At 42.1% G+C, this 27,959-nt stretch overlaps 1 protein-coding gene across 4 annotated transcripts; it reads right to left on the bottom strand.

The window, feature by feature from the left end:
* Positions 1-480: 480 nt before the first annotated feature.
* On the bottom strand, positions 481-23,122 carry clstn1 (calsyntenin 1). Of its 4 annotated transcripts, XM_088359652.1 has the most exons (19): positions 22,841-23,122; positions 14,769-14,891; positions 12,523-12,552; positions 11,101-11,296; positions 10,707-10,915; positions 10,135-10,284; positions 9,720-9,905; positions 9,397-9,645; positions 8,614-8,735; positions 8,365-8,527; positions 8,094-8,144; positions 7,319-7,476; positions 7,057-7,205; positions 6,351-6,595; positions 5,475-5,645; positions 5,245-5,390; positions 5,032-5,167; positions 4,380-4,564; positions 481-3,536 (listed from the first exon to the last, which is right to left on the bottom strand). In XM_088359652.1, exons 1-19 carry the CDS (start codon positions 22,920-22,922, stop codon positions 3,339-3,341), a joined length of 2,949 nt encoding a protein of 982 aa, XP_088215778.1. In that variant the 5' UTR covers positions 22,923-23,122; the 3' UTR covers positions 481-3,338. The 4 variants fall into 4 exon arrangements, with proteins under 4 accessions (XP_088215778.1, XP_088215793.1, XP_088215784.1 ...); XM_088359667.1 differs by lacking the exon at positions 8,094-8,144; XM_088359658.1 differs by lacking the exon at positions 12,523-12,552.
* Between the last annotated feature and the right edge of the window lie 4,837 nt (positions 23,123-27,959).

The raw sequence follows: 27,959 nt of genomic DNA, 5'->3' as shown, positions 1-27,959 counted from the left end.
GGAGGGGATTTTTGTTGAGAGGCTTTGTTAAAAAAAAATAGCAGAGCATAAACAAATGAAAATAAACTTTTAACAACACAAAGACCACAGCATCGATTCTTGCATGGCTGCTCTGAACCCAAAATACGTCCTTTGCAGCAGTGACGGAGAAAATGGCCCGGTGTTGGAACAAAACGCCGAAAGGTCACAAAACATGTAACTCAAGTTTCAACAAATCTTTCCAGATTGTACCACAAATATTTGTTACTAAAGCAAATATTTTTCATGGTATTTGCAAAATACTTACGGAAACATGGAGCTGCCAATGTTGAGTAAATATTTTTTGACTGGTAAATTCGTTCAAACCTACTTGCCGCTAAATGCTAGAAACAAAACTTTCCCATAATGCCACAGAGCATTCCCTTGCCTTGTGCATGTGCGATAGTGTGCAAAAAGAAATGAGGAAGATGACAAAGGAAGGAAAAACTTCAGACTGCGAAATTCCATCCAATTCTCCTTTATTTTGTTCAAGAGCAAGCATCAACTTGACTACAGTGTGCCTGTCTATTAGTAGTCGAAAAGTGAGAGCAACTCCAACAAGCACAAAAGAACCTTCCAACTTGCAAAACATTTCCATGTTTTGAGCAAACGTCAAAGAAAACTAAAAATCAACATGGGGTATGGGGTATTGTGGATGTGTGAAAGACAAGAATAAAGTGGCTCACATCTACACACTCCAGTCTCAATAACATGAAATATCCACAAACTTGTGATTCATGCGACATTCCATCCTTAAGCGTTATTGTTTCTATTTCTATGGCTGAGACATTCAATTGGGGCAAGTGATGCGTCGCTCAGTGGGGTTGATCACAAATCAGATTTTTAGGTGTGCGCTCACACACAGAATTGCTGCCAAAGCTTTGTCATTACGCACTGACACTGTACATCTGGTTAAAGGTGGATTTAGTACGATACCTACAGAAGATACACAATGGATCTATATAAACTACACATCAACATGGACACATTGACAGTGTGTAAAATCAAAACTAGTCGCGCTTTGCTTTTTTTTTTTTTACTTTTTTTTTTAAGACAGACTTAACTTCAATAAGAAACCGAGTAGTATAGTTACAAATTAACAACTTAAAACACAGGTTTTGTTACATCTGCTCATTGCACTGTGACCAGCTAAAGGCACTCCCATCATCAAGCCTGCAGGGGGCGTCACGGAGGGGGCATTACGCAAAAATAATTATGCCTATTATCATGCAGAATTACATTCTTCTCATCAGCCTCTTTAACTCAAGAATCTTGCACCAGAGCTGTAGCAGACGATTCCGACATTTATCCCGCTTTGCCTTTGACACAAATTCTATCCAAGCAAGATATTGCTGCAAAGGTGCCATCCAACAATGAGATAGTGTCATTCGATAGAAACAATTGCTTTAAACACACCAGGTGTCATGTTCGTGCTTTTCTGCCACACAATTGCAGTTGTGATTAAACTTTGAAAGCCGAAAATTGCGAGTTGGACTTCATGCCCCCAATTACAGAGATACTGAGCCTCCTGATTTCCCAAAGCGAGAATCGGCACAACTCCAGCTACAACGTCTTAAAATATGTAAACATCCTAGTAAAAATCTTTTCTCATAAAGTTTTTTTTTTCCATTCCATATTTTGTTTTAATTTTCTCACCTTATGACTGAATTCAAAAGCGCACCCGCATTGAGCAAAAATGATAATGAGTGACAGGATTGAGACCTTTACTTAATTGTTTAAAAACATTTACTACAATACATGATGGATCTTAGCTCATCTATCTATACCATTGACAATAGTGACAGGCAGAACAATGACAATCTCTTCCAATAGATGGCAAAGGTCCAACAAACAATAGGTTTGTGTCAGGCCAAACAAGAAGGGATTTCCCACAGAGTCAGTCAATTTGGGAGTAAATAGAGACAAGACCATAATTTTTTTTTTAAGCATACTGTATACCGTCGGTGACATTTTGGTTGATGGTGGGCTGCAAGATTTTTCTTATGGAAAATGTGCCTTGGCTCAATAAATGTTGCTCAACACAGTATTACACGTCCGTAATGCATATTGGGATCGGACACCTGGGCCTTCCGGGAAATGGGGAGGTTGGCATCACTCATCTGTCTACCAGTGCCATTTGGACACAAGTAAATGGCAGCTTGAACAAATAGTGTGCAGTAAGGAGGACCCAAACCTGCTACTTTGTTCACATACGTACTATATGTGAAGAAAAATATATACAGTAAAACGTCATCTGGGAGTAAAATCACAATGTTGTCATGTACGCTAGACAGAAAGATACTGCGCTTAGCAAGTTTTCAAGAAGCTATACTGTCCAATATTTAGTCCAACACCCAATTATTACTACTTGGAGATAAATGCTTTAATATTATTAGCTCACATTAAAACAGCCGCACCAGAGACAGTTTGCTTTACAAGTGACAAGACGTTTTACCTGGAGCCGGTGTGCTCCCTTGTGAATTAGGCTGAGGATGGCTGTCTTTCCGTGTTGCTCACATCGCATCTTCGCAACTGTCGTCCGTTTGCGCACTCTACATCCCATCAAGCGGGAACGAAAGGGACGCACGTGCGTGCAAGCAAAACGAAGCACGTGTCCTCTGTGCAGAGAGGAGAGCACAAATGGGTTTAAAAAAAGAAAAAAAATCCTTAGAACATTGGTCATGAAAGCTGACACTTTTGTACACATTTTCAGCGACATGCTACAACCTGCGTGACACAAATAGTAAGCATTTGTAGATATTGGACCCTGTGGCAAAGGCCTTCACAAGCACATTGACTAATTACATGGTTTCTTAATATTTACAACAACTTTGAAAAGAAATGGATCTCTCTACACATAAGACTTCTTCATGCACTAAAAGGTTAAAAAGCCAAGCAAAAAAAAAAAAAAACAAACCCACAAGAAAAAGGTGGTCGAGTTGCTAAAAGCATTAATTCAAATCACTGGTCTACCAGCGGTTATGTTCAGCTGCTGAAACAAATCTAGAAATGATTCCGAAGCCTTGTGTGGGAGAGACAACTAAAAAAAAGTGCACAATTGGCTTCCTCACACACTGGAAAAGAAATGTTGGCCAAGATTACCTGTGAATGCAAATAGAATAAATTAAGTTTGAAAAAAAAAAGCCGCTGATGACTACACAACACCAAGTAGGGCCACTAAGATGACAAGAGGGAAACCTTGACCAGGATTATTTTTGTTTAAACTTCACGGCTCCTTATATTCGTGTGGCGAGGATGAGCGTCTGAGTGAGTGCAAATGAGTGATGTGTGCGAGTGGGTTTGTGTGCGCGAGTGTTGTTCTAGTAAGTGAGGGTGGAGTCGTCCCATTCCAGCTGCTGCTGTCTGCTGGCCCCCTGCTGGTCCTCCTGTTCGCCACCCTCGTCATCCTCACTGCTCTCCGACTCGGCGCTCGTGATATCGTCTTCCTCCTCCCCTTCCTCGCTCTCCTCCTCCTCTTCTTCCTCCTCCTCCTCACTGCTGTGCTGGTCTTCATACGTCTGTGTCAACAGTAAAACCTTCTGACGCTTGTGCTTTGTATCTGAACCATTTCAAAGTCTTTACTCTCGTAAGCAGCATAATGAAAGGACATACTGGCAATTCCAACGATAACGATGTCTATGTTTTTATTTTGGGTGATGGCGAAATGAAATATTACACAAATAAAATGTGGCTTACAAAACATGTTCTTGTGGGCACAGCTCCTTTTTGCAATTACAGGTGCCAAAATTCATCACTTAATCGACTAACTTTTCTATTATCAAATTAATTGTCAACTATTTGAATAATAGAATAATCGTTTGGAGCCATTACCAAGTACCAAATAAACAACAATTGGTTAATAAACCATAATTGGGGAAAATGGTTTATTGACTGTAGAAATCTTTAAGGGGTTCATTACTTGTTTAGGTTTTTATTTAATACAAGATGTCCTGATAACCCTGGAAGCTTCCTGCACTTTATGTTTGTATTTTGAAACAACGCAATCTATTACTTTAAGTTAAATTCCATTTAGCACGTTTGAAACATGCTTAACAACTTTAAAGCCAAGATATGAGCTAATCGGTATCAGCTCTAAAAACATCAAATTACAATATTCTTTGAACTTATAGGTGAGGAAAGCAAGTAAGATCCTCTCTGACTGGCTGTGCGTGTGTGTGTGTGTGTGTTTAAGGAAATGAACAAGGTAATGCCCAATAAATACACCCCCCTTCCCCATCCCCAGCAGCCTGTCAATCACGACAGCTCAGTGTCAAAGTAGGGCGCTGACAACATCATCAAGCAGCGAGCATTAGCAGGTTAACGGCTGTGTTCTTGGCAACCTCACCACATGTTTTTCTTACCTCCATGGGGTTGACGGTGATAGTGAGGGCTGAGTCGTCCCAGTCCATCTCGTTCTCCTTGCCGTTCTCCTGATCCCCCATAGTGCGTTGGTGTGCGGATCGGATCCGGAACACGCCCAGAATGATCATGAACACCAGGAAACTGACGCAGACGACGATAACGATGGTGGCCGCGCTGGGAACCACTATGAACAAAATCACAGACACATACAACAGTTTGATTGTTTTAATGGCACTCGATGTAGTACGCAGCTCCGCTTAGCTCCATATTAGCGTTATCGAGACTCTCTCGTGCAGAGACAGGCTTAGCGAGCCTGACAGCCTGGAAGATTATTGGAACTGGGAAATAAATGGTGGTGCGCAGATGTCACATGCTGCACTCAAGTGTAATCCCTAAATTTATGCCTATTAAAAAGAAAATAAAAGGCACTGGGTGTTTGGGGGCGAAAGAAGAGTGACTTGTAGTCAACAGACTGTAATGCAGCTGCAAATTTGCAGTGTCAGAAGCCACGGGCTTCTCACTAAACTAAGATAAATGAATAATGGTTTTCTAGCTCTCATCTATAGTTCCTTATATCTTTGCTACCACATTGTAGGAAGATCAGCTTGCCAGGTGAGTTTTTCACGAATGAGGCCGGTCATGTCGCAGTACCTGACGCCTGGTGAGCGTTGACCAGGTTGTGACCAGACAAGTCCACGGATGCCTGATGCACAGGGTTGATGAAGTTGGGCTGCACCATGGCACTGCTCAAATGCTCCATGGTGCCGGCCGTGTGGATTACGTTCACCTGGAGAGCATAAACACAAACAACACGTCAACTTGTTGAAGGCATTACAGTTATGGGACTAACAAGTTCAGTCCTACCTCGACCTTGAAGTCATTGCTGACGTAGCGCCCATTGAGCTCAGAGCACACCAGTTTGAATTTCCTGTCGAAGAGCGCCTCAGTGTGCCAGTTCTTATAACGGATGAGATGTAGGACTTGCTCGTAGTTGGCCATAGTGTTCACGCCTGGGGCACAGTGAGGCGCACGTCTTCAAAACGCGTGGAGAAATAAGACGGCAAAAGGCTGAACGGACGCGCTGATGTCCGTACCTGTGATGACGAGGCCAAGGTGGGAGGAGCTCATCTCAAGGCCACGTTGCTGCAGCTGCTCCATGTCCACCTCCAGGCCCTCGTGCTCTGCGTTCAGTTCATCTCCCACCACGGTCACTTCGCACGTGTCCAGGTTGTGCATGATCTCCTCAGACACCACCGTCTCTTGGACTAAATGAATAACAATGAGGATGCCGCATAGATTATTAGATACACTGAGAGCTATTAATAGCAACACATTTTTGAAAACTGCAGGTACTGTATGGGTGTCACGCAATGAGTTATACTTGGTCTGACTGCAGAAGTACCATTTTCAAATCTAAAATGATTTGTTAATGTACGCCGAACCCTTCATTTTTTCATTACTCAAGTCAAGTCAAGTTGATTTATATCGCAAGTCTCAAATATGCAAAATTGACTCAAGTACTACAGGCTGCATATTGAATTTGTGTATATGTAACAATTAAATGAAGTCATGGATGCTTGTGACACTTAGGTTGTCCTCATCAATACAGCAAATGAAATCTTCCTGTTTGTGTTTCGACCACGGTGCAAATCTATTGTCTCCTGATGTCAGCTTTCGTACAGTACAAAGCTAACAGACGGTAAGCCTCCAATGGGCCCTCCCACAAAGGACTAAACAACTTATCTGTCACTCAGTCTGTCCAATCCCTTCGGCTACAAGGCATAATCCTCCCGCCACGCTGTGATTGTACCCATCTATTAGCAGTGCATTTGCCCTCTATCGCTGTTTTCGCCGTATCACATGACTCGCTGTATGCGAGGCAGCTTAGTTGAAAAATAAAATGTAACACCAAAGAGGAAGTGAGAGATAGTAAAAAGCTAATCTTCCATTCCAGTGCGAATTTCTCCCACCTGTGGGGTCATCGTCCGCTCCTTCTGTGGCTTCAGACTCGGCGTCAACCTCCACCTCGCGGGTGATGGTACTGACGATGCGCAGCTCGGGGAACAGCGTCACGCCTTCTTGGCTCTCAAATTCGGCAGCACTGCGGGCAAAGTGGTCAATGCCGCTCAGGCTGATCTTGGGCTCCTCGGGCTGCAGCACCATCACGTAACCTTCGGCATCCTGCATGGTCACGCAGGACTCCTCGTTGAAGCATCTTAGATTAGAGGGACATGTTTTATTATTATTTTAATAACCCTGTGAGTGAATTTCAGTAAGAGGCGAGACAAAATCATTATTACCTGCAATCACTCGTCAACCACAAGGGAAAATTCTTTATGTTTAGGTTCGTACATTTCAATAGTGTAGACAAATTATTTTTAATCTTCCCAAAAACTAACAGTAAATAAATATGTCTGAGCTCCTGATGATACCACCCGAAAGGTTATTGCATTTCTCATCTGGTGTGATCACTACATATATAAACAGTGAAAAGTTGGTTTATTGCAAGTAAGAAATCAGCAATGCAAACTGTTGTTCTCTAAGCACAAAACAAGTTGTCAATTCTCTTTGTTGTGGGAAGACTTGTCCTCAGTTTCACCTCAATGAGCCTCCCTCACTGCCTTAAAGACGACAGAGAGGAATCCAACAATAGTGTTTGTAGCTACTGCTGCTTACTTGACAGCGGTGGAGATGCGAAGGTGCCTGATGCCGGGTGTCGGGAACTGGCGGGAGTTCAAGTAGGAGATGTGCTGCATGACCTTGTCAAAAGCATCAATATCGTCCCCCTCGACAGTCAGAGAGGACTGGTTGGGGTTAAACTCCACCTGGAGGAAAAGTAAACAGGATCATATTTGAGCGACTACAGACATGCCAAGCAGGACGTATGCATAAAATTAGTTCAGATGAGCCAAAATTAGGATTGCTTTGCTTTCCTCACCTTAACCGCAGAAGCGACCTCCTCAGGCAGCTGCACATCTAGGCCCTCCTTGCAAGTGTACAAACAGTCAATAACCTTCTTGTTCTCCAGCTTGCCCGAGCGAATCATCAGCCCTGCAAGGTTTCCGTGAAAAAACTGGGCCATGCGTGCGTTTCCGCCTGTGTACGTCACAATATCGATGAAGAGAACAAAACAAAGGGAGAAAGAAGAGTTAAGTGTGATTTTTCACCTTTTCGGACAGGACATTGGTGCATGCAGGCTGAAGGCACAAAGGCAGTCTAAAGTTCATGCAAGTTAGTGTGCGCGCCCATATGAGGCTGGTTCAGATGCCAAAATAATGGGCGGTCTTATTCATATACGCATGCAGTGTCCAATCAACGGTACTGCTGCTTTACTGCTTAACGATCAAATTATAAAGACATGAAACAATGCATCCTGTGGTGCTAGTGTATCCATCCTGATGAGATGAGGTTGCTATCTCTGTGTATGCGTGTTTCACAGTTATCGGACGTGGATTAACATCCACTTCCGCCGTCAAGGTCATGCTATGAAAGAGCAGGCTGCACTGAGCATGGATGAGGATGATGTAAAAATGACACTCAAGCAGCAATAAATGATGTCCACATGGCAACATGCTTGAAAACATAATGTGGAAATAAATGTGTCTGCAGCTAAGAACGTATGGCAATCATTAAAGTGGCAAGAGGATGCAGTTAGCGTGGTGGGACATGGCGGACACATGGAAGTATCTGAGAAGGGAAAGATTTTGGGCAACCTGAGGAAGACTCAGAGACTGTCTCAGTATCATTGTCATATCCCGAGCGTTCTGTAGAGAACAGGGAAAAGAGAATCGGAAGAGACAAGCAGGAAGGTTGAGGATTTGCTAGAGGGATTCAGTGAAGGTTGCTACATTGAAGGTTACGCTGTATCATGAGAGAATTGTTGCCGGCATTATTATTTTGCAAACATTACGATTCAATATGAATTGTGCAGAGTAATATCAGCATTTGCACTGCAAGCATCTGAAGGAAGTTTACACATCCTACCTTGCCAGCAAGCACCGATGGTGACCTGAGGCTCAATCTTGGAGGCATGCAGTGGGTAGTCCTCTGTGACCAGGAAGGGTTCGAAAGTAGCCCCATCCACAAACAACATCACCGTGGGGAACTCCACATTCAGCACATAGTGATGCCACTCTTTGTCACACACCTGTAAGCAACATAGGGCAATTTGGAGCCATTAATAGCATTTCGGGGGGAAAAAAAGCCGAAATTAATCCAGCAGCAGAAGCCCACCTGGTCGAGTTTCCAGTGGAACTCGGCCGGTTTATAGTTCTCCGCCTCCGATGGATCCTGACGGAGGAGAAGGATCAGCTTGCAGTTGTGCACGTAGAGTGAATAGTGGTGCCTGTTCATGTCTGCAGGGGCGATATGACCAAACATTATAATTGGAATTTAAAAGAAACTTTTCACTTGATTTATTATGAACTCAATTACATTTGAGAGGAACTGACACATAGCAAAACAACAAAGTTGTGCTCATCAAAGGCAACAATTGTGTTCACACATGGGCAAATAATCATTTGTCTTCTGAACCGAAAATTATCTCAATTGTGGTAAAAGCTTGTTCAACTTATGACTCCATATGCTGTGCTGAATGGTGTTGGATGCTCACAGGCAGTACAGGTTCTTTTTCTCCAGTGCCCAATTGCATTTAATTAATCCTCCTCATATAAAACTGGGGATGAAAGTGGATGAAGCATCAACACATTTCTCTGAGACTTTACAGTCAGTAATATTCAGTGGGAGCTTCAAATTTACAACTCAAGACTAAAATGGAGCTGTGAGCGAGAACTTGGCAGGGGTGGGAAAGAAAAGATAAAAGCCAGCCAGCCGAATGCAAAAACATGGATTAGGATACAAGGAACTGTGAAAACAGATATTGCCTCTCCTCATTTGGTGTCTAGATTAGTTTATTTAGTCAGCTGAAAACAGGGAGGAAGTTTTATTTGCACAACCGTTGACATTTATATTAAGAAATTCTTTCCAAACTGCAATCAAAGATGTATAGGCCTTTACCTGTCTTGTCAGAGTTGCAGAGGATGGTCTCCTTCTCATGGCCCCCGGGGCCATGTCTCATCCACACAGATATGGTGAAGGGTTCCTTCAGGCTGGTGCTCACCAAGCCGTCAGGAACCTTGATGGCCTGGGTGCCATTGAACTCAAACACCTGGTCACTGTCGTGCCCATTATCGGTGGGTAGTCCAACCGTCCAGTTGGTGGAGCTGCTGGGTGCTGGCAGGAGCTCCGTAGCACCGGAGCTGGCTCCTACATTTTTTTTCCAATTAGTCACCAGAATCATTGACAATGGACTCCCGCTACTGAGAAAATAAGTTCCTTACCGCACAGCTTGTGCAGGGACTTCTCAGAGTAGGTGTCACGGTCACATCCCTTTCCAATATGGTTGGTTTCTAGTTCAACGGTAGCCCTGATGGAGGTAATTGGCTCATCGCAGGTCTCCAGGTGCATGCTGGGGAAAAGAGCCAAGCTGCCTGTGCCAGGCTCATATTCAATCCTCTTATTGAAGCCTGAGGGCAAGAAGTCAGGGGAGTGTGACAAAAGTGTCCTTCAACAGAGCGATGATAAGGCGCCGCAGTCGATACTGGGCTCGTCAAAACAAATTATGCTAAAAGATATGGTGGATTTCTGACATGGACCTTTCCAGATTAAAGGCATCTCACAACAGCTGTTGATGCGAGACTCTTTTCTTGTGCACATAAACAGTGAAGGTTAGCAAGTAGATGAGCGTGATGATACCTTGCCAGCTGGGCTTGCAAGTTGGCTTGACGCTGATCTTGACCAGGACGTCCTCAGAGGCACGGTTCTTTCCACAGTCATAAGCGGTCACAGTCAGCTTATACATGTGCTCTCGGTCGTAGTTTAGTTTCTCTGTGTTCTTGATGAAGCCTGATTGAAACAAGGAAGAGTGTGAGTTACCATTTATTAAATATCAAAGCTGTGATAGGATAAAATGACTCCAATTACTGAGTCATTCCGGAAACCTGTATGCTGATAGCAGAATTTACGGTATTATTCAGAGATTAAAACCAATTTGAATGAAAATGTTTTAATAGTGAGTTGCAGCAGTTGGTAGCTAAAATTCTAAATCAAAACTAAATACATATTGAATGACATTGCCCAAACTGTGGTCCTGCCTGAATAGGAGAGCAATATTTCCTCGCCTTTGTCTAAGAAAGAATCAAGATGCGATGCAGTCTAAATGACCTGTCCAGCGGGCCCATTGATTGCAAAAATCAATGTTCCGAGCAGGATGCAAATTCAGCTCCTTTCCCACCAGGGCTGTGAGGTTCATTGGCGGGAGTCCTTACCATCTTTGTCAACGGTGAAGGGCACATCCGGGGTGACAATTTCATAGTTGCAGATCTGACTGAACTGGAAAGAGCAGTCTGCGTCCACAGCCTCCACCTTCAGAATGCTGTCGTATTTTTTCCCCTCAATGACGGTGGCTTTGTAAGACTTCTCTTTGAACACCGGCGAGTACTCGTTGAGGTCGTTCACCTGTATGTGGACAGTGGCCCTGACAAAGACAAACTCCAGTTAATACGCAACAGCCGCAAAACTGGTGTTGCATTGCCGACAGGTTTGTTTTAGGATACAGAGGACTGAATGAGAGGTGAAGCAAAGAGGCAAAGGAAGGGAACGTAGAAATGTTCCGTTTTAATACTACGGTCTTAGTGGACGTTGGAAACTACTCATACTGACTTGTGTGATTTCTTCATGTTGGCACCGTCAGGTCCCTCTCCGCAGTCGTATGCTTGAATGGTGAAGGTGTGTTCCTTCTGCAGCTCGCAGTCTAACTTGTCCTTTGCCCGGATGATCCCCTCGCCACTAGACTTGTCCAAGACCACAGCTTCGAAAGGGACATTCTGCCCGTGGATCCTGAAGCCGCAAATCTCACCTGAACAAAAACAGAGATGGCTTTAAAATGGCGGGGAATCGCTTTTGTTTCAAAACTAGGTCTTCACAGCAAAATCCATAAATGAAGGCAAAAAATGATCAGCCACAGGTTTTAGGAGCCAGGGAGTTGAAGTTTAGGGTGGGTGGTGTCTGTGGAGGAAGCCCATAAGCACTTTTATAGTTGGGTGAGCACTTTAGGGGGGAGTTGGGAGCGGGTGTGGGACATTCAATAATATACAGAAGTCTTTCCCAAGCCATTTAAATAATTGTCAGCATTCAGTCATGCAGGCAAAAACCAAAAAGATGTGGACAGGCATTTCACAGAAGTATAAGAGATATTCGAGATGTATTGATATTAGATAGCAGTGTCAGTGGTGACCAATTTCTCAGTGTAATGAATCGAGGTACAAACTGTCTGTGAGGAAAATGTGCATAACATAAGTCAAAAGAAAAACAAAACGGGGAGGGGGGTCTTCACTGTGTTGAAATACAAAGATACTGTAAATTCATCAATCCATGAAGAAATAATTGTCACCACACTGCTCTGTGCCTTTTTATACATTAAACCACAGCTACTGTGTAATTAAGTCACAACAAAATAAAGGGACTTAATCTGCATAAAAGAAAATGTACTGGATGAGAACTGGGATTAGAAACATCAGCTTGCCTGACATCCATATCATGTGACAACTGCAGCCATGCTAATGGTATATATATTAGTGCTGGGGAATAAAAAAAAAGAAATCCACTCGGGCAAAAATGCAACAACAGCAGAGAGTTTGCATAAGTTAACAATCTCAGCAGCTTTCAATTGAAGAGTTTACAATTAGAAAAATGTCATCATAAGATTTATTCAGAATTTTAGACTAGAGAAATCCAATTGGGTGAAGAACTGCTGTTTTGAAGCAGCCTTTTTTGGTTTTCCTGTGATAGCTGAAAAACTGTTAGGGTCTGCAAACTGCGATGGATGCCACATGCACAGATATTTCTAATTTAGTAAGGCCCCACATCATAGTGATCATCCAGCTATCAAAGCTCCAAACTATTCTAAAGTGTGTGTGTGTGTGGGGGGAGAGGGGGCAAAAAAGAACATAAAAGTTGAGAAAACCAAATGGGTAAAATCACGGAGCACGGCGGGCATTTCTGTGTGAATGTGCAGATGCCAGTTTGTGTTAGTGGGTTAATAGTAACGATAAGCACAAAGCAGAAGAAAGAGCCCAAGATCACCTTCTTCAGTGAGGGTCACCTCAAAACTCTCTACAGGGAGGGAAGAGAAGATAAACCGGGGTCAGTTAAAGAAGAGTTAGAAGCTCAGAGAAAACAGAAGACATGAGGGAACTTACTGCATGTTGATTTCACGTTTAAAAGCTGACTGTATGCAGTATGGATAATTTATACTGTATACTGTATGGATAATAATTTATGGGTAATTTAGAAAGAAAGGCTTCTAAACATTTCAGACCCAAAGAAGAAAGTCAGAGATGAGTTGGACAGAAAACTTTACTTTTAGATTGTGTATTATTTTATTAATTCCATAATTTAATGAATGACTGCATCTCAAAATGGCACCACCAAAAGAAAGACAATACATTAGTTCCAGGTCCAAAGTGTCAATTTTGACAATAAAAACATGAAAAAAGGACAGCCATGGTTTTATGATCTATCCGGGACTCTGTTGGCCTTGTCCTTTTTGTTGTGCTTAACTAAAACAATCCAGAGGAGGCGTCACATTAGCGGCTGACCAGGAGCAGTCATGCAGTGCGAGTTGTGGGCCTCAGTGTGCACCACAGCTCTAATGACCAGCACACAAAGACTTCATAAATTCCTCAGCACACAGCCTGGATCAACAGCCATGACAAAAGACTGCTAAGGGCTCCAGTATGCAAAATGTCACGCTGTACAGAGAATTCACCTGCTAACTAAAGTTTAAGAACCGTTTTTCTCATTTCCAATGGTTGCGCTAAAAGCGTGTAAAAAAAGTGTTCTGGCTCTTAAACACAGAACTCAGTTCCAAGCCTGCATAAAAGCTTGGCTTTAATCTATTCAAGTCCAATTAGCCTCAAATCAAGTCCCCACGCAGATATGGACATACGCAATGAACGGCAGATTCATTTCAAGGCGAGCGCTTAGTGAGAAGAGATGTCCCAGTCATCCCTGCCGCCACGTGAAGTTGGGATGCTGGCTTTGTCCACGGGGAGATAGTTCACATGGACATGCCGACTATTCACATCAGATAGGGAGGCCCAGCTGGGAGGAGTGAAAGCATCAAATTCTATGTGGATATACGATTGATATAAGAAGTCAACACACAAATCTTGGTGATACACCCCCCCCCCTGCAAGTCCAATATAAAATATTTCAGATCTTTTCCACGAGTTAAAAAAACAATAACAGTACAACATAATTGAAAAACAAATGTATTACTTTATATTTTTGGTTAGAGAAATCAAAAGCAAAAATGGGTTGGTAGGAACTAGGTAGGTGAGTAAGTAGATAGGTTTGGCTCAATTTTTGGTTAATTAGTTAGTTAGTTTTTAGTTTAGTTACGAACATTGCACCTTGCGTTTAGTGCCTAATGCAAAGGACGTCTACGTTTACTCGCATTATGATCCTTTCTGCTTCATGATGAGCCACAAAAGTTAAGGATACTACAAACGATATTACTCTATCGCCTAAATGCTTTGCTAGTTAAAATACACGGTAACTGGTACTTGGTGCAACACAAGACAGATGATCAACCAGCATGTCTACAAAAAAAGGAATTAAGAGTTGCTTGCGGGCAGTGCCGCAGGACTGCTGATTCACCATGACGACGCGCCTGCTCAAAATCGGTTCCTCTGTCAAGGTCATAATAAGTCTTTTTTTTTTCATGACAAGAGTTCATCAAGGCTTTGAATTTATTGTAAAGTGGGTACCAAAATGTGAGCTTTGCTGCAGGAAAGCTCTCCGGTTGGAAACATTGCAATTCAACTGACTTTGTAAAGAAGTCACATTAGCAGGTTGCGACAGGCACGTGGATGGGAGCGGCTGGCTTGCAAAACCACACAAGGTAATCTGAGATAAAAATGGATCGGATCAAGTGGTGCGAGAGCACTGAGTTAGAAGGGAGTAGCGGACAAAAGAGCCCGACACGCTCATGTGATGTGAAACGGTGGGAAATCATTTCCAGGGCTGTGGTGCTTTGAACCCCCAGCCAGAGTCAACCCCAATGTGATTAACTCCCCCAAAATACTCTTTCATTAAACATCAAAGGGTATTTTGATTTGAATATCAAATAGGTTCGGATTGGAGGATATGAGCGCCAGCCATCTATCTGACTGCCATGGCGATCACACAATTTCAAACCAGATGAAAAAGACCATGGCCTTTTCAAATTGATTTGGGTATGTATTCAACGGAACCATCCCTTATTATTATTGATTGTGCATCCAAGTTTAAAAAACAAGCATCATCATTAGGCCCAATTTCCTCACCTGCATAGCGTAGAGGCGCATCCTTGTCCAGTGCAATTAAAGGCGGGTCCAGCAGCACTTTGTCATCGTTCTCTGTCACGATACCGTGGTAAGTGGTCTCGATCCATGGCTTGTGCTTATTGACTGTGATGAAAAGAAACAAAAGCATAGCATTAGACCTCTTCGATGAAAACCTCCATTTAAATTTCAGGGTTTTCTTTAAAACAGTGAACCTTTTGTGTTTTCCCACAAATTCCTTTTGACTTTCAGTACCTCTAAACATAAAATGTAAAATTAACCCTAGACATCCATTCCCTACGACCCATCACATTTCAGTCTTGACAGGAATGATGGCCGATCTTTGTTCCGGTCGCTGTGTGAAACAATGGTTCGACCATTTCCAGTGAGGAGCGTGCATGAATCTGGCTGACTGTTGTAACTGGCGGCTGCAGAAAAAGCTGCAGTGAGTGGCACATTTGGGTTGGCTAACAGAACATGGACGGAAGGCAGCTCTCTCACATAATGTGAAGAGACGCGAGATGATGCCGGTGCAATGCAACTGATCTACCAATTTGATGCTAACCCAGTCTGGCAGCACATAAGGATAGATTCTCAGGGAGAGGGAATCTTGTTATTTTTTGGTTCCACATGAATGTCGAAGTATTTATTAGTCCTCTTCGGTTGAGATATGCTATTTTGGTGCTAAAGACTGCAAGCATTATATAATCTCTTTGAGCATGCAAGACCTATTTATAAAGCAGCTTTACAAACTCTCGTCCTGCGTTAAGTGACTGTCCATTTTGTTTCCTGATTCAAGAGCGCCGGTTAATACTGTAGGCTCACTCTCAGTATATTGTAAGCCACCTAATTGAAAAGAGGATAACTCCAACAACAATGACAAGCAATGGCAGCATTATATGCAAGTGGCCCACATGTAATGTGGAAAACTGTTCCGGTTATGTAATAATCCATCTGGTTGAATATTATCAATATACTACATTACATATAAGAAATAATAGGCGGTGTTCAAATTTTAGCTGTGTTCAACATCGGGAAAAGCTTCTCTTCCAATGCTCCGTTAGTTAATATGATGCACAAACAGCAATTTGCTGTGATCTAAAAATGAGAACACTAATTTTCATACCTATTTTGGCTGACAGCATTATCTCTTTTTTTCATCATTGCTGAGCCAGAACTATTTCATGCAGGAGAAAGCATCATGTCATTTATAAAAGATATTCAACAACACAAAAGGTCCCGTAAACACATAAATACTGAAATTACCCAAAGATGGTCAACAACAGAATTATAACAACATTAAATGTCAAATGAATTCCAAATTGGATTTCCACAAAATGGTAATTGGTTGCAAGAACAAGATAATGCCTGCATTATTGGATGATTTCTGGTCATATCCCAATGAAAATCGAATTCCGTGCCACCTGTACAGGGCTGGAATGATGCCGGCAACATTACTAATGTAAATCATCCCCTGAAATGGCAAGAGAATATTATATACAGCGCTAATCTTAAATGAAAGGAAAATATGGACTGGAAATGATCACACCCTCTGAACTTGTGAATGTTGAACCAAGTAAACATTGGTTCGCACAGCAATGGGCAGGAGTAATCGGTTGTGTTAACCAGTTATTTGAGACTGATTAACACCCCAAATTTGATTAAACCAGAGCATAATGTGACTTGAAGGGAATTGGATGTCTTGAGACGGATTGTGGGGCCAGACTGCAACATTAATCCGCTTTAGCCTGGATAGAGTCATAGTTACAATTAGCTTGGTGACATTTGGATTTCACATTGTCCATCGTCAATAATGTTGCAAGTGTAACTCACCCCAGCACTGAATTGTATAAGACGCAGTAGATATTAAAAAAAAAAAAAAAAAAAAAAAAAAATAAACCTTAACCAGTTTGAGATGATTGCTCTGAATTAAACAAAGATAAATTTATCCCACAAGACACTCTTAAATTAGCTAAAAAATAATAATGACGGTGACGATAAGTACAACAGTGTACTTTTAACTTGACCTGGAGCGCCACCCGAACAGCTGCCATTGCAACAAAGTACTGAGCATTACTTAGGAGGTCAAACAGCAGTCAGTCAATCACACATGTGCTCTGGAGTCAAGGCAAGCCTTTTTCCGGATTACATTAATTCCTCACAAGGACAAGAGCGACACGAAGCACAGCCAGGCAAGATAACTAAAGAAAAAATGGAGCGAAACATTTTCACACAGGAAAGAATGAAACAAGCAACAAAATCATATTCAACTGACACACAAACGCGATCGGGAATGAAAGGCGCACTCCAAGTGGCCACCTCACAGTGGCCTCAATCATCTTGGAGACGTTCTTGCAGTTCCGTATAAATTCACTTTTTGCGCATCAATATTCTGCATGGACTGCAGCGAGTCAATTTATGCTTCTACCGTATTGACCGCATGCCTCTCCTGCACTGAAATTTAAGGGAATGACAGAAGGTGATACCAGGAAGCAAGTCAGCTGTTCTCTCCCACAACAGCGCAAGCACCCGTTTCAAAACTAGCCAAAGAAAGAAAACTCCCGTTTTCAGTTAGTGTGCACTTTTTGTGAGACTTGCGCTAGGCACAAAAATAAGGACCCATGTGCCAAGAAGGAACAATAACGTGATTGGTACAAATGAAGACTTTATACGAAGGAAGGCTTTTCGTTCTGTCTGAAATAAAGAACAGATGTCTATTACCATGAGCAAAAGAACCGGCGTTTAATCCGATAATGAGATGTGTCCATTTATTCACTGACAAGGTCAATCAGTCAAAGCAATGGAAGCAGCCACTGTCACATTTGACCAAAGAACAACATTTAGATAGTAGACACTAACTCACTCCCTGGTTAATCGGGGATTTTGGACAATGCACATCGGGTGCAACATGCGAGACCAAGTAGATTCCGGACAAGGGCGGACAATGACCATGCAGACTTTGCTGTGTCACTGCAGTGTCACTGCAGAGCTGCTGTCCTCCACATGCTCTGCTGAGGGCATTGCTCACATGCTCTTTCTCATGCTCTTAAACACACAGCAGTGACAAGGCATATCTAGAAAAATATGATGTGGATTATAGCACATACATACAGTACGTCAAAAATTAAACAGTATCCATAAAGTTGTCAAAAATAAACAGTGCAGAATATCATTTTTATGGTGAAGCTTTACGACAGCTTGTCAACTGTCAGCCAGAAGGAGGGAGGACAGAGAAAAAGTGAATATTTTTCTCAGTATTATACATTCATTTATTCTTTGAACAGCTCTCCAGGGTGTAAATCGTCAAAAATTGTACATTTGATTTTGCAATTTGCATGGACATAGATTGACTGCTTGCAGGTGATGTAATTTGATGATTTGCCGCACAATCTTGTTTATGTTCAATCCTGAGAAACTAAAACTCTGAAAGTGTCAAACATATTCTATTCTATTGTCACATGAGTTGGACACGAGAATTGTATATTTATATTTTCACTTATCAAAAAATACAAACAAATCAGAGGGCCTGGAAATTATGTTCCACCTGTAACGTGGTATTTCCCACTGAGCTACGGTTCACTGCAACGTCTGTGCTAATCAACCACAAAAACTGTTTGTGTAATTTAATAAGGTACTGTGAGTGGGACAAAACATCAAAAAATAAAAAAATAAACACCTACAAAGGCCACCTCCAACTCCAAATTGTTGGTGAATACACATCATCACAAAGTGTGACATCATTGATGACATTCCCTTACACTCACTGGGAAACTTAGAAGCCCAATTACCATGTCTCTTTATGGTTGTTCAGTCCTTTATTAAGGGGTCCCAATTGAAAGAGTTTGACCCAATAACCATGATGAAATACTTGCTGAAAGACCGTCAGAGCCACCACAGGCCTGAGAGTCAAAAGGACACACATGTCCATCATTCTCTTTCAAACACCAAAAGCGCACTCCGCGTGTCCTGTGTGTACAACATTCACTAATGCCACAGACAGACCAAACCAAATATATCATCGCTCGACAGTTCTCATGCTCCCCGCAACCCAGAGCTAGCAAGCCAAAGAAATATTCAAGCAGCTGTCCACATTACAGCATCATGACTGCAGCAGATGATCGGGCAGTCATTATCAGATAACGCCTGGCACCCTCTGAGAGGATGTTGTGTAATGATGATTTAGGCAAGAGTCATGTTAAAAGCTATGCTTGATTAATGACGCTCAACCACCCCTGCTCCCGCTGTAATGACCCTGTGTCATTGAGAAATGCTTAAAGTTGCTTGTTTTAAAGTTATTGCCTGCTATTAGAACAGGGACGGGCAATTGGTGGCCTGCACGCTGCAACCACAGTCAAGAGTGGCCCTCCAAACATTTTGGAAGATTACAATTTCAAAGACGTAATATCAGTGTTACCCAAGGCAGTTTTGTGCTCTCTTTGAATGGGCATTTTTATGCAGGACAGCGCTTTGCAGGCTTGGGGGAGTATTGATAGCATTCTGTAAATTGGTTCAATAAAAAAGGGAGACATATATAAAGGGAAAGCCAACCCTAAAATTGTCTAAATATTATTAATATTAATATAGTTCTATGTGCCCCCACGAGTCTAAACACGACATTCAGATTAATATTGAGTTTGTGGAATATATTAGCAGCAAAACCATCAAGGTATGGATCGTAAAATGCTTTTATCAGGTTAATTAACAAAACAATCAATAGATTGTTAGTTGCAAGCCTGAAATCTAGCGACTCAACATTTTTTAAATGCTGCATATATTTTTTTACCAACAAATGATTCAAAATACGTTTAAAATTACAATGCAAATACAAAACTGTAAACTGACACAAATACTGTAACTAGTCATTTGCACACACACACAGAAGCATTTAGAGGTTTGAAAGGTTTCATTTGAAATGTTACTTAGCAAACTTGTTTTTCATTTTAATTCCATAAACTCTCGCAGAGGATAAAGAAATAGGCAACTCAATCAGCCAGACCTTGATGTTACCAGGGAAACAGACACAATATTGCTTCAGAGTGACTAAAATATCTTTTTTTGTATAACAGCGACTATGTAAGCAGCAGCCACTTTTCAAGGTTGACAACTACCAGCAGATCTCTTGTACTGCGTGTTCTGCTGAGATCATCCAAATGAACAGAAACTTCCACCAAATTGGTGAGCATGGGATACAAATGCGACTTTGCATTAATAAATTCCTTCAAATTGTGCTCAAGTGGCTCTCTTGAATGTGCGGCATAGGAATAATTAAGGAACAATCTGCTCACGGTCTGAAACAGTGAGCACACTTCTCTATTTGTCCATCTCGCTTTACATGCCTCCTAAGCTTGTTGATGCGAGCCGCCTCGAAAACAGAGCGAGAACTGTTCGAGGTGGATTTAAACAGCGTGGAACTTCGAGACCTGAGGGACCTTTGGTCTCTACATAGGGGCGCCTCTCAGTTCCCCTGCCAGGGAACAGCATTTGTTTGTCCTCCACGCAATTACAAGCCCCCGACAGAGGGTACACCCACTGCGGCCGAACAGCTCCTCGAAGGAGGGGGAGGAGGATTTGATGGGGGTCTGGGAGACGCAGAGCCAACTCAATTGCGTCTCTGTGCATTGGCACAAAAGGGCCACTGAGAGCGAGAGCGAAGAAGTGAGATGTCTTGATCGGCCGGCTGTAACCGATTAATACAATTAATTTGGTAATCTTACACGAGGCTGTAAAAGTGACTGATGAACAATGTTGAATGGAAGTACTCATCCAGTTAAAACGGCTCTGGAGTAGAGCTTTACACGCTATGTCATAGCTGCTTCGTGGCAGGAACGGTGAAGGGTGCGATCTTTTCCACGCAGCAGCACTTGAACACACAAATGAGATTTGGACACCACCGTAGGTAAACGCTGACGTTTTTTTTGAACCAATGTAAATGTTTACAAAAGGGGCTTGATCGAAAACATTTGGGGCTAAGACAGCCTTGCCACATGATCAGCTTTTAAATGCACACACTGTCTGACAAAAGAATTTTGTAAAATATAGTGAATTTCTTTTATGTGGAATCGTTCATCTTTACGACTTCAACAGCAAATTAGTACATAGCTTTTATACACTACAGAAGCAAAAGTAAAATATTTATGCAAGATTATGTACATGAGAAATCACACTGTCATATTATGCTGTGACTCAATTACATTGTAGCCCTCTAAATCATAATTGAATTGAATCATCAGTTGGTAAGCTACTGTTGATAAAACTTGTCAGCTATATAAATAAAAAAAATACACAATGCAATGTCCTCTATGAGAAAAGGTTCAAGCAGGTAAAGAAGCACCACATCAATCTTATTCAAGAACTGAACATGACCAAGCTTGACTCGCCTACACAGGAGCTGGAGCAACAGATTCAGAAGCAACGACATGCTGATAGAACACAAAGCTGAGCTGATATAATGTGAGCCTTCACCCAGATGGCGATTTCACACTTCACATTGGTCGATAAGTGATGGGAAGCCGGCAGATGCGGGTCACAAAAACGGTACCATATTCTATCAAAATAAAAATGCTTTCTGTTTGAACAATTGATTGAGTGCTGTATTCGAGTATAAAAGGAGGGCCATGTTCAATAAAAGCGTTTTTTTTAAATCAATATTTGATGAATAGAAAACCGATTTTCATCATAATTGTATCAAGTACCAGTACTCAAATGGAAGTTCAGTACCTACTTGGAGTCAGACTGGGTCTGAAAAAGTTCTGTTACGATACATCCCTACTCGCTTTAAAGACGGAATCTGTGCCTATAACTTTTCATCATGCAAAGATAAAGGTGCCCTAACGCTTACTTTTGTAAACATTTCACTACATTCTCAAGTCAACGACATCCCAAATCATACTGAAAAAAAATTCTGGTCATTTGCAGGAGAATTACATCCACCAACGTTTATTTCACACGTAGACCCTATTTTGCAGGGCCGTCGATCATTATGCTGCACAATAAATGCAGATGATTTTTCAAAATTGATTGGAAGAGCATGTATACATGCACACGAGGTGAAGACTCTGTAACTCCCACTAACAACCCAGATTACATTTAATTTGGATTGCTGCAATTTTGCAAGTCCTGTGTAGACAGAAGTAAGAAAAACAAATAAAGCCCAACATAAACAGGATATACATGACCATGCAAAACCAACACAGTATTGATCATTTGATCAATGCCACGCCATTCAGCCTTCTATTTTCCAATCCAATACACGATACACCAATTCCAATACACGTTGGTGTGCCGTCAACTCCAAAACTCGTTGGGTGGATTAACCATAGTTTCACACAAACAGGGTTAACCTGTCTGAGCCGTGGACAGTGGGAGAGGGTCGCAACGCCTGCAACAAATACAGACCTGGAAGACCCCTCCTGCCTGAATGATGTCCTTTCTTGATTGGGAAATTCTCACGCCACTACGACCGGAACCAATTGTTTTTGTCCTCAATAATCCCACTTGTGTTCATAATCCACAGAATGGACCAGTATTGCGTAGTCGCCACAACGGCAACCATATATGTACACTTTTATTCAGTTTAAACCTCAACACAAACAACTGACTGCATTTAACGCGTGTGAATGTACTAAAATCGGTACACAAATGTGAGGTCGCCCTCCCCCCAGCTCGTTATTTATATAAAGCAACTAAAAGACGACGCGGTGCAGTCTAACGCTAAATATAGCAGAAGACACAAAAGGGCTGTTCCGTTGCCTCAATTAATATTAATGGCAAAATCCACCCGGATAGACTGCAAAGCGCAAAATGGGAAAGAAGTAATGGCTTTAGTGGGGAAGAAAGGCCGTGAACGAGTGCGTTGGATCAGCATCGCTGTTTGCACTTGCTGCGACTCGGGCAGATGAACAGCCCTGAGCAGGTTCCTCCTCTGGACGCATCCCTCCTTGCGGTAACCTTCACCGGCTAAGCAAGCAGCCTGGCGACTCGAGAGAACCGTCGCTTATCATCACTAGTCATCACAACCTGTCCGACACGTCCACACAGAGCAAACATTGCGTCATATAAATCTCATCTGAAGTTACCTTTAGCCGCATCCAGCGCGCACACCAGCGCCAGGACCAGTCCGACGTTGGATGCAAAGAGTTTATTCCTTCGGAAGCGCATCCCGACTTCGAGTTGAGCCGCGACAAACTTGGATACACGCACCCTTCGTCCTCTTCTTGTTCTTGTTGAAATTCGCTCGCCAGTCGCTTATCTAACGAGGAAAAAAAGAGGGGAATCAATGGGTGATTCCGCGGTGTTGATGGTAGCTCTAAGATGGCCGTCTGCACTCCCCTCAATCGCCGCTTCTCCCGCAGGTTTGCACTTTGGTGCGTTTAAAGACAGTTTGAAATCGTGGGATCTTACCGACTCCACTCTTAGCGGGGGGGCAAAACATGTCACAGCTCCCCTTTTATGTACGTACCTGAATAGCCATTTTTCTTTCTTTGGTTATCTTTTGTACAAAATTGTTAAATTAAAAAGTAATTTTCAAACACCGCACATGCCACCAATTAAGTCATCGCTATGGCAGGATGATTACAAATTAGCCTACCAGAGGGCTAATGGTGGATATTCACTATATTTTAACCATATAAATCAACTGTGACAAAATATTGTTTTAAATTTATTTTATTTTACAAAATTACTGCAAACAAATCACTCTGTCAATCGGATAGGTGTTTCAAGCATTTCTCGGGGGGGGGGGGGGGGGGGGGTGTTGAAGTACCCCTAAAAATTGCGTGATAAAAAAAGTTTGGACTTCTGTCCATTTTATGTCATTGTCAGCTGTGAAGAATGTAATTTTTTAATTTAACAGTAGCTCACTGTTTATGTTATGTGGCACTTACTGATATTTTTCCTAGCTAGGGAATAATTCACGTGGTCAGACAGTACCACTGTCCTTTGTTTGATTTGGAACGATAGAAGGTATCCATCCATCGTCTCTACATTTTCTTTTGCACTGACAGTATATGTACTCTATGCAGATGCAATCGATCAACAAGGTGTCATCCAGATTTTTTTTTTTTGTACTTTGACAATATTCAATTCAACACCTCACCCAACCTCCCTCTGCGATTTTGGCTCAACTTGCAAGCAGGTACACAAATATCGGAGGTAAAACGGAGTACCTGAATGCAACACGAAGAGGTGGTGTTCAGTGACGTCAATACTGTTATTGTGGGAGCACATGCGGCTGAGACGCTCAACTAAGACCAACGAGGGCAGACCAGCCTTCTGGTGTCACGCAGGGTGATGAAGATCGTGCTACTGGTGATCATGCAAAAGTGGAGAGTGAGACCGCCTTGAAAACAGTTCATGAGAAAATAACAAGGACTTGATAAATAAAAAAATCTGAGCTTCCTGTATAGAGGATTTTTTCTTCTTCAGATAGCTGAACAGAAATGCAACAAACCAAACATCCAAGTCGTATTAATTAGTCAGAACAGGATGCCGAAACACCCATCAACCTATCTTGGATCTTGAATAATCTATTTATGAGAAGATATAATCATGGCAGCATGGCAGCAAAAAAGTGGTTAGAAAATCCGCCTCACATTCAATAATCATTCAATAAAGAGCTGACCCCCCTGCAAAAAAATATATATATATAATTTTAAAATATTGAAGAAAGAAATTTGACTGTACAGGTATTGAGAAAGATTGGCATACAGACACTACAAATAATACTAGCAATAAAATATAATGCAAGAATATTAAATTACCAAGAGAAATAGGAGGGGAGAAGGAAGAATGACATACCAGCTCTCCGAACCCCTAGGGTTCGATCGAACCCAAGTTAAGAACCACTGGTATAGGCCAAATGATTTCGATTGAAAGGTTGCATCTTTACATACAAAAGAGACACACAATAAAAGTACAACCACTCAATGTTTACAGAATGCATTGTCGAAGTAATTTGTAAATAAAGGTCAGTCGTTAGACCTCAGCTTGAATGGGTACGATCACAGAGAAATAAATGAGAATGGATGCATTTGTGTGTTGTGTTGCCACAATTGAGTGAGTGCACAGCAGCAGTCTGTGGCCATCAGGGTAGAGCTGGGAAGACAATTGTGTGTTTGTTTCTACTTTGGCAAGACATGAAGTGGCTGGGACAAAGTGAAAGCATCCCCCCCACCCCCTCCTCACAGATGCAGGGGAGGGGAGGGAATGGACAGAGTGTCCATTATCATTCCTATGGGGGATACAATGGGCCCTGGCAACAGGAGGGCTTGGAGGATAGGTGTGAGCCACCAGCGAAGGATCAGAAATGTGCGACTTCCTTCGAGACACCTCACACCCTGCACTGAGGGTTTAGGACTCTTGCTGGTTCCCAAAGCAATTCCATTGTCTTGATTTTTTCTTGGCCACAACCCCGTCTCCTATGCAATCCTAAAATCAAATAAAACATCAGAAGACCTGCTGTGAGCAGAGCCACAGTGCATTTGAGTATGATTCTGAATCCATGGATTATTTCTTGCATGATAACTTGACAGCAAGACCGAGAGTTTGAACCGATCTGCCACAAGCGATGTCGAGTCACTTTAGCAGGAGGCGATATCAGCATTGCACTGCCCAAGTGGCAGTACATAAAGTGTACAAACAACCTTGCAGTCAGGCAAATCAGAGTGCATGGGACCATGAAATCACCGGTCTTTATGCTTTCCGTTTCCTTTTTAGAGTCTAGACCAGAGACTGCTTGTGCTATTAACAACTTGCCATCGCAGGAAATAGGCATCTAATGATTTGTTCCACTTGTTCCGTTTCTAGAAGTGGTGCTTGCTCATACTGACTTGACTCATGTGGTTTTAAATGAAGGGAAGTGAATTGAATTGTTTTCTTCTTCAGCAATTAATCAAATTCCGGTGAAAGACCTGAAAATTGTGGCTCTAGATCAGGGTCTGCCATCAACTCCGGTCGTCTGGGGCACTTAGCAACAGTGTTTGAGATGTGAACCTCCTGCAACACAATTAACTGAAATGATCAGGATTGTTATCACAACTGTGAAGAGCTTGCTGATGAGCTGATCATTTCAGTAAGGGGTGTTGGATGAGGGAAACATTGAAAACATGGAGGATAACGGCCCTCGAGGACCGGAGTTGGTGAGCCATGTTTTAGATGCTTTATCTTTATCATGCTATTACCCCAGGCACCACCTTTATTATCCAGACTGAGATGTCTACATTCACCCTAAAGCAGGTACATCAAAACATTACAAAACATTTTTTTTTGTTGTAATACAAATCCACAAGTTACATTTTATATACGTGGGTAATGCTCGCATTTAACCTTTTTGCCATGTAAAAATTAAATCACACTTGGGACACAGAATGGTAAGTCTTGCTCATGAAGTAAAATGGCCCTTCAGAGCAAACAAAAATTATGTGAAGTTCTTTCAGAGAAAACCTTAAGGCCAGTGGGTCTGTCTGTGCCAGTGGCAACAAATCACACAGCGAGTGGAAAGTTCTTTACCTTTAAGCTGCCTTTGCAGTCTAAATCAAACACCTGCTCCACATGGGGAAACTTTTAAAACTTTTGCTCTGATTGATTTGCCTCAACTTCAGTTGCTCTCATCCATCTCACATCCTTGGTTTTGCTGCTGGCCATTTATTAACCTCCAGGCAAGCTGATGTGCACCACCGCATGGGGTGCACATAAGCTTGCCTGGAGGTTAATAAATGTTTAATATATATATATATATATATATATATATATATATATATATATATATATATATATATATATATATATATATATATATATATATATATATATATATATATATATATACGTTGATATTTGAGAGATTCAATTGACTCATTTAGCATTATTATTTTTTAATAGAACTGTTTCAATTTTCTAATTCATTAGTTTTCAACATCTGTTCTATGCTGCACTGTGATTCATGATGCGACTTGGCAAAAGGTAGCAAAATATCTCATCGAAAATCATAGAATTTTTGTTTTACATTGTTCCCAAGCTTTCACCTAAATTACTTCCAACATTGAGCCCAGTCAACCGTGTCAGCTGTCTCTCGGCCCTATTGTTAATGCCAAGACCACGCCATGAGTGAGAATCTGACAGATGGAGGTTTCATCATCTCACAGAAACTTGGGCCCTCCATCGCGCTCAAGGAGTCTTCGCGCTGAGCTCCGAGACCACACCTTCAGCACAACCGCATCCATATGCATGATGTTGGAGCTTAATTGCCAGCTGTTTGCATTCATCGCTTAGACTAGAGTCAACAGTCTGATGAAAACGTCACAATATGCCAGCTGCATGTGGCACATTCCTCCAGATGGGCATCAAGTTGCTCTGAGTAGTGCAGGTGCCGTGAATAAAACCTGACCTCCTCTGACATACCACAACAAGGGTTCACAGAGAGGGTCAAGTCAGTGTCAAACGCTCAGCTCTATGGCTTTACTGCTGCAAATGGCTTAAGAGAGGAAGGAGGGGCACTGTGACATGGGTGTCAAAGCCACTCCAGTAATTCATCAGTGATCAGCATGGGCCTTTCTGGTTCCCTGGAGACACTTGTGAAAAGTTCAATTTAAGGCCTAAAGGAAACCGACTGATGAATATAAAACATGACGGACATTTGCTACTTTTGCTACGGAAATTATTTCAGCCTCAATTTCTGTCACAAAATGTAGTGCCTCCATTCAACCAAACCGGATAAAGAAAACTTGGACATACTTTAGAGAACACCAACGGATCATTGCACCACGTTGCTTCACCTTTGTGATTAAGAGCTGCATCTCTGTTGTGTGTGGGAAAATCTGCGGTCCATACAGAGGAAGTGAGCAGTCTGCTCCCCCTTTTTATCCTTGAAGGAGGCTCATATGGTGAGTGGGTGATATCAGAGTGTAAGAGGTTAAAAGTGGCAGCATCAATATCCATGTGTCCCTCCGAGATATCTGCTCAGTTACAGCAATGTGCAGCACAAAATAATGAAATGCATTCATTATTTTCATTCTATGATTGAACCATTTGGATCACTAGTTGACATTGCAACTCTGCATTGCTGCTTGAAGTCAACTAATAGCTAATCACGCGTTTTTGCCATCTTGTTTTCCAATCCATGCTGTTGCCGTACAAAGACTATAACGCTCTGCGAAGCAGAAAAATATCGGCAGCTCGCTAGCTTCTGCTTATTATTGT

This window comes from Syngnathus floridae, chromosome 2 (assembly GCF_059516105.1).
Source record: "Syngnathus floridae isolate MCC-2025c chromosome 2, RoL_Sflo_1.0, whole genome shotgun sequence".
Lineage (NCBI taxonomy): Eukaryota > Metazoa > Chordata > Actinopteri > Syngnathiformes > Syngnathidae > Syngnathus > Syngnathus floridae.
The sequence above is the reverse complement of the archived record's forward strand: the minus strand, read 5'-3'. Positions and strand labels throughout refer to the sequence as shown.

Excerpts from the sequence above, each read along its gene's own strand:
- clstn1 (XM_088359652.1), bottom strand. The coding sequence starts at position 22,922 with ATGCGCTTCCGAAGGAATAAACTCTTTGCATCCAACGTCGGACTGGTC. Across the intron at positions 12,553-14,768 it reads TGCGCCTCTACGCTATGCAG|AGAGTTTTGAGGTGACCCTC; the intron begins GTGAGGAAATTG and ends CCCTCCCTGTAG. Across the intron at positions 11,297-12,522 it reads GGTGACCCTCACTGAAGAAG|GTGAGATTTGCGGCTTCAGG; the intron begins GTGATCTTGGGC and ends GTTTTTGTTCAG.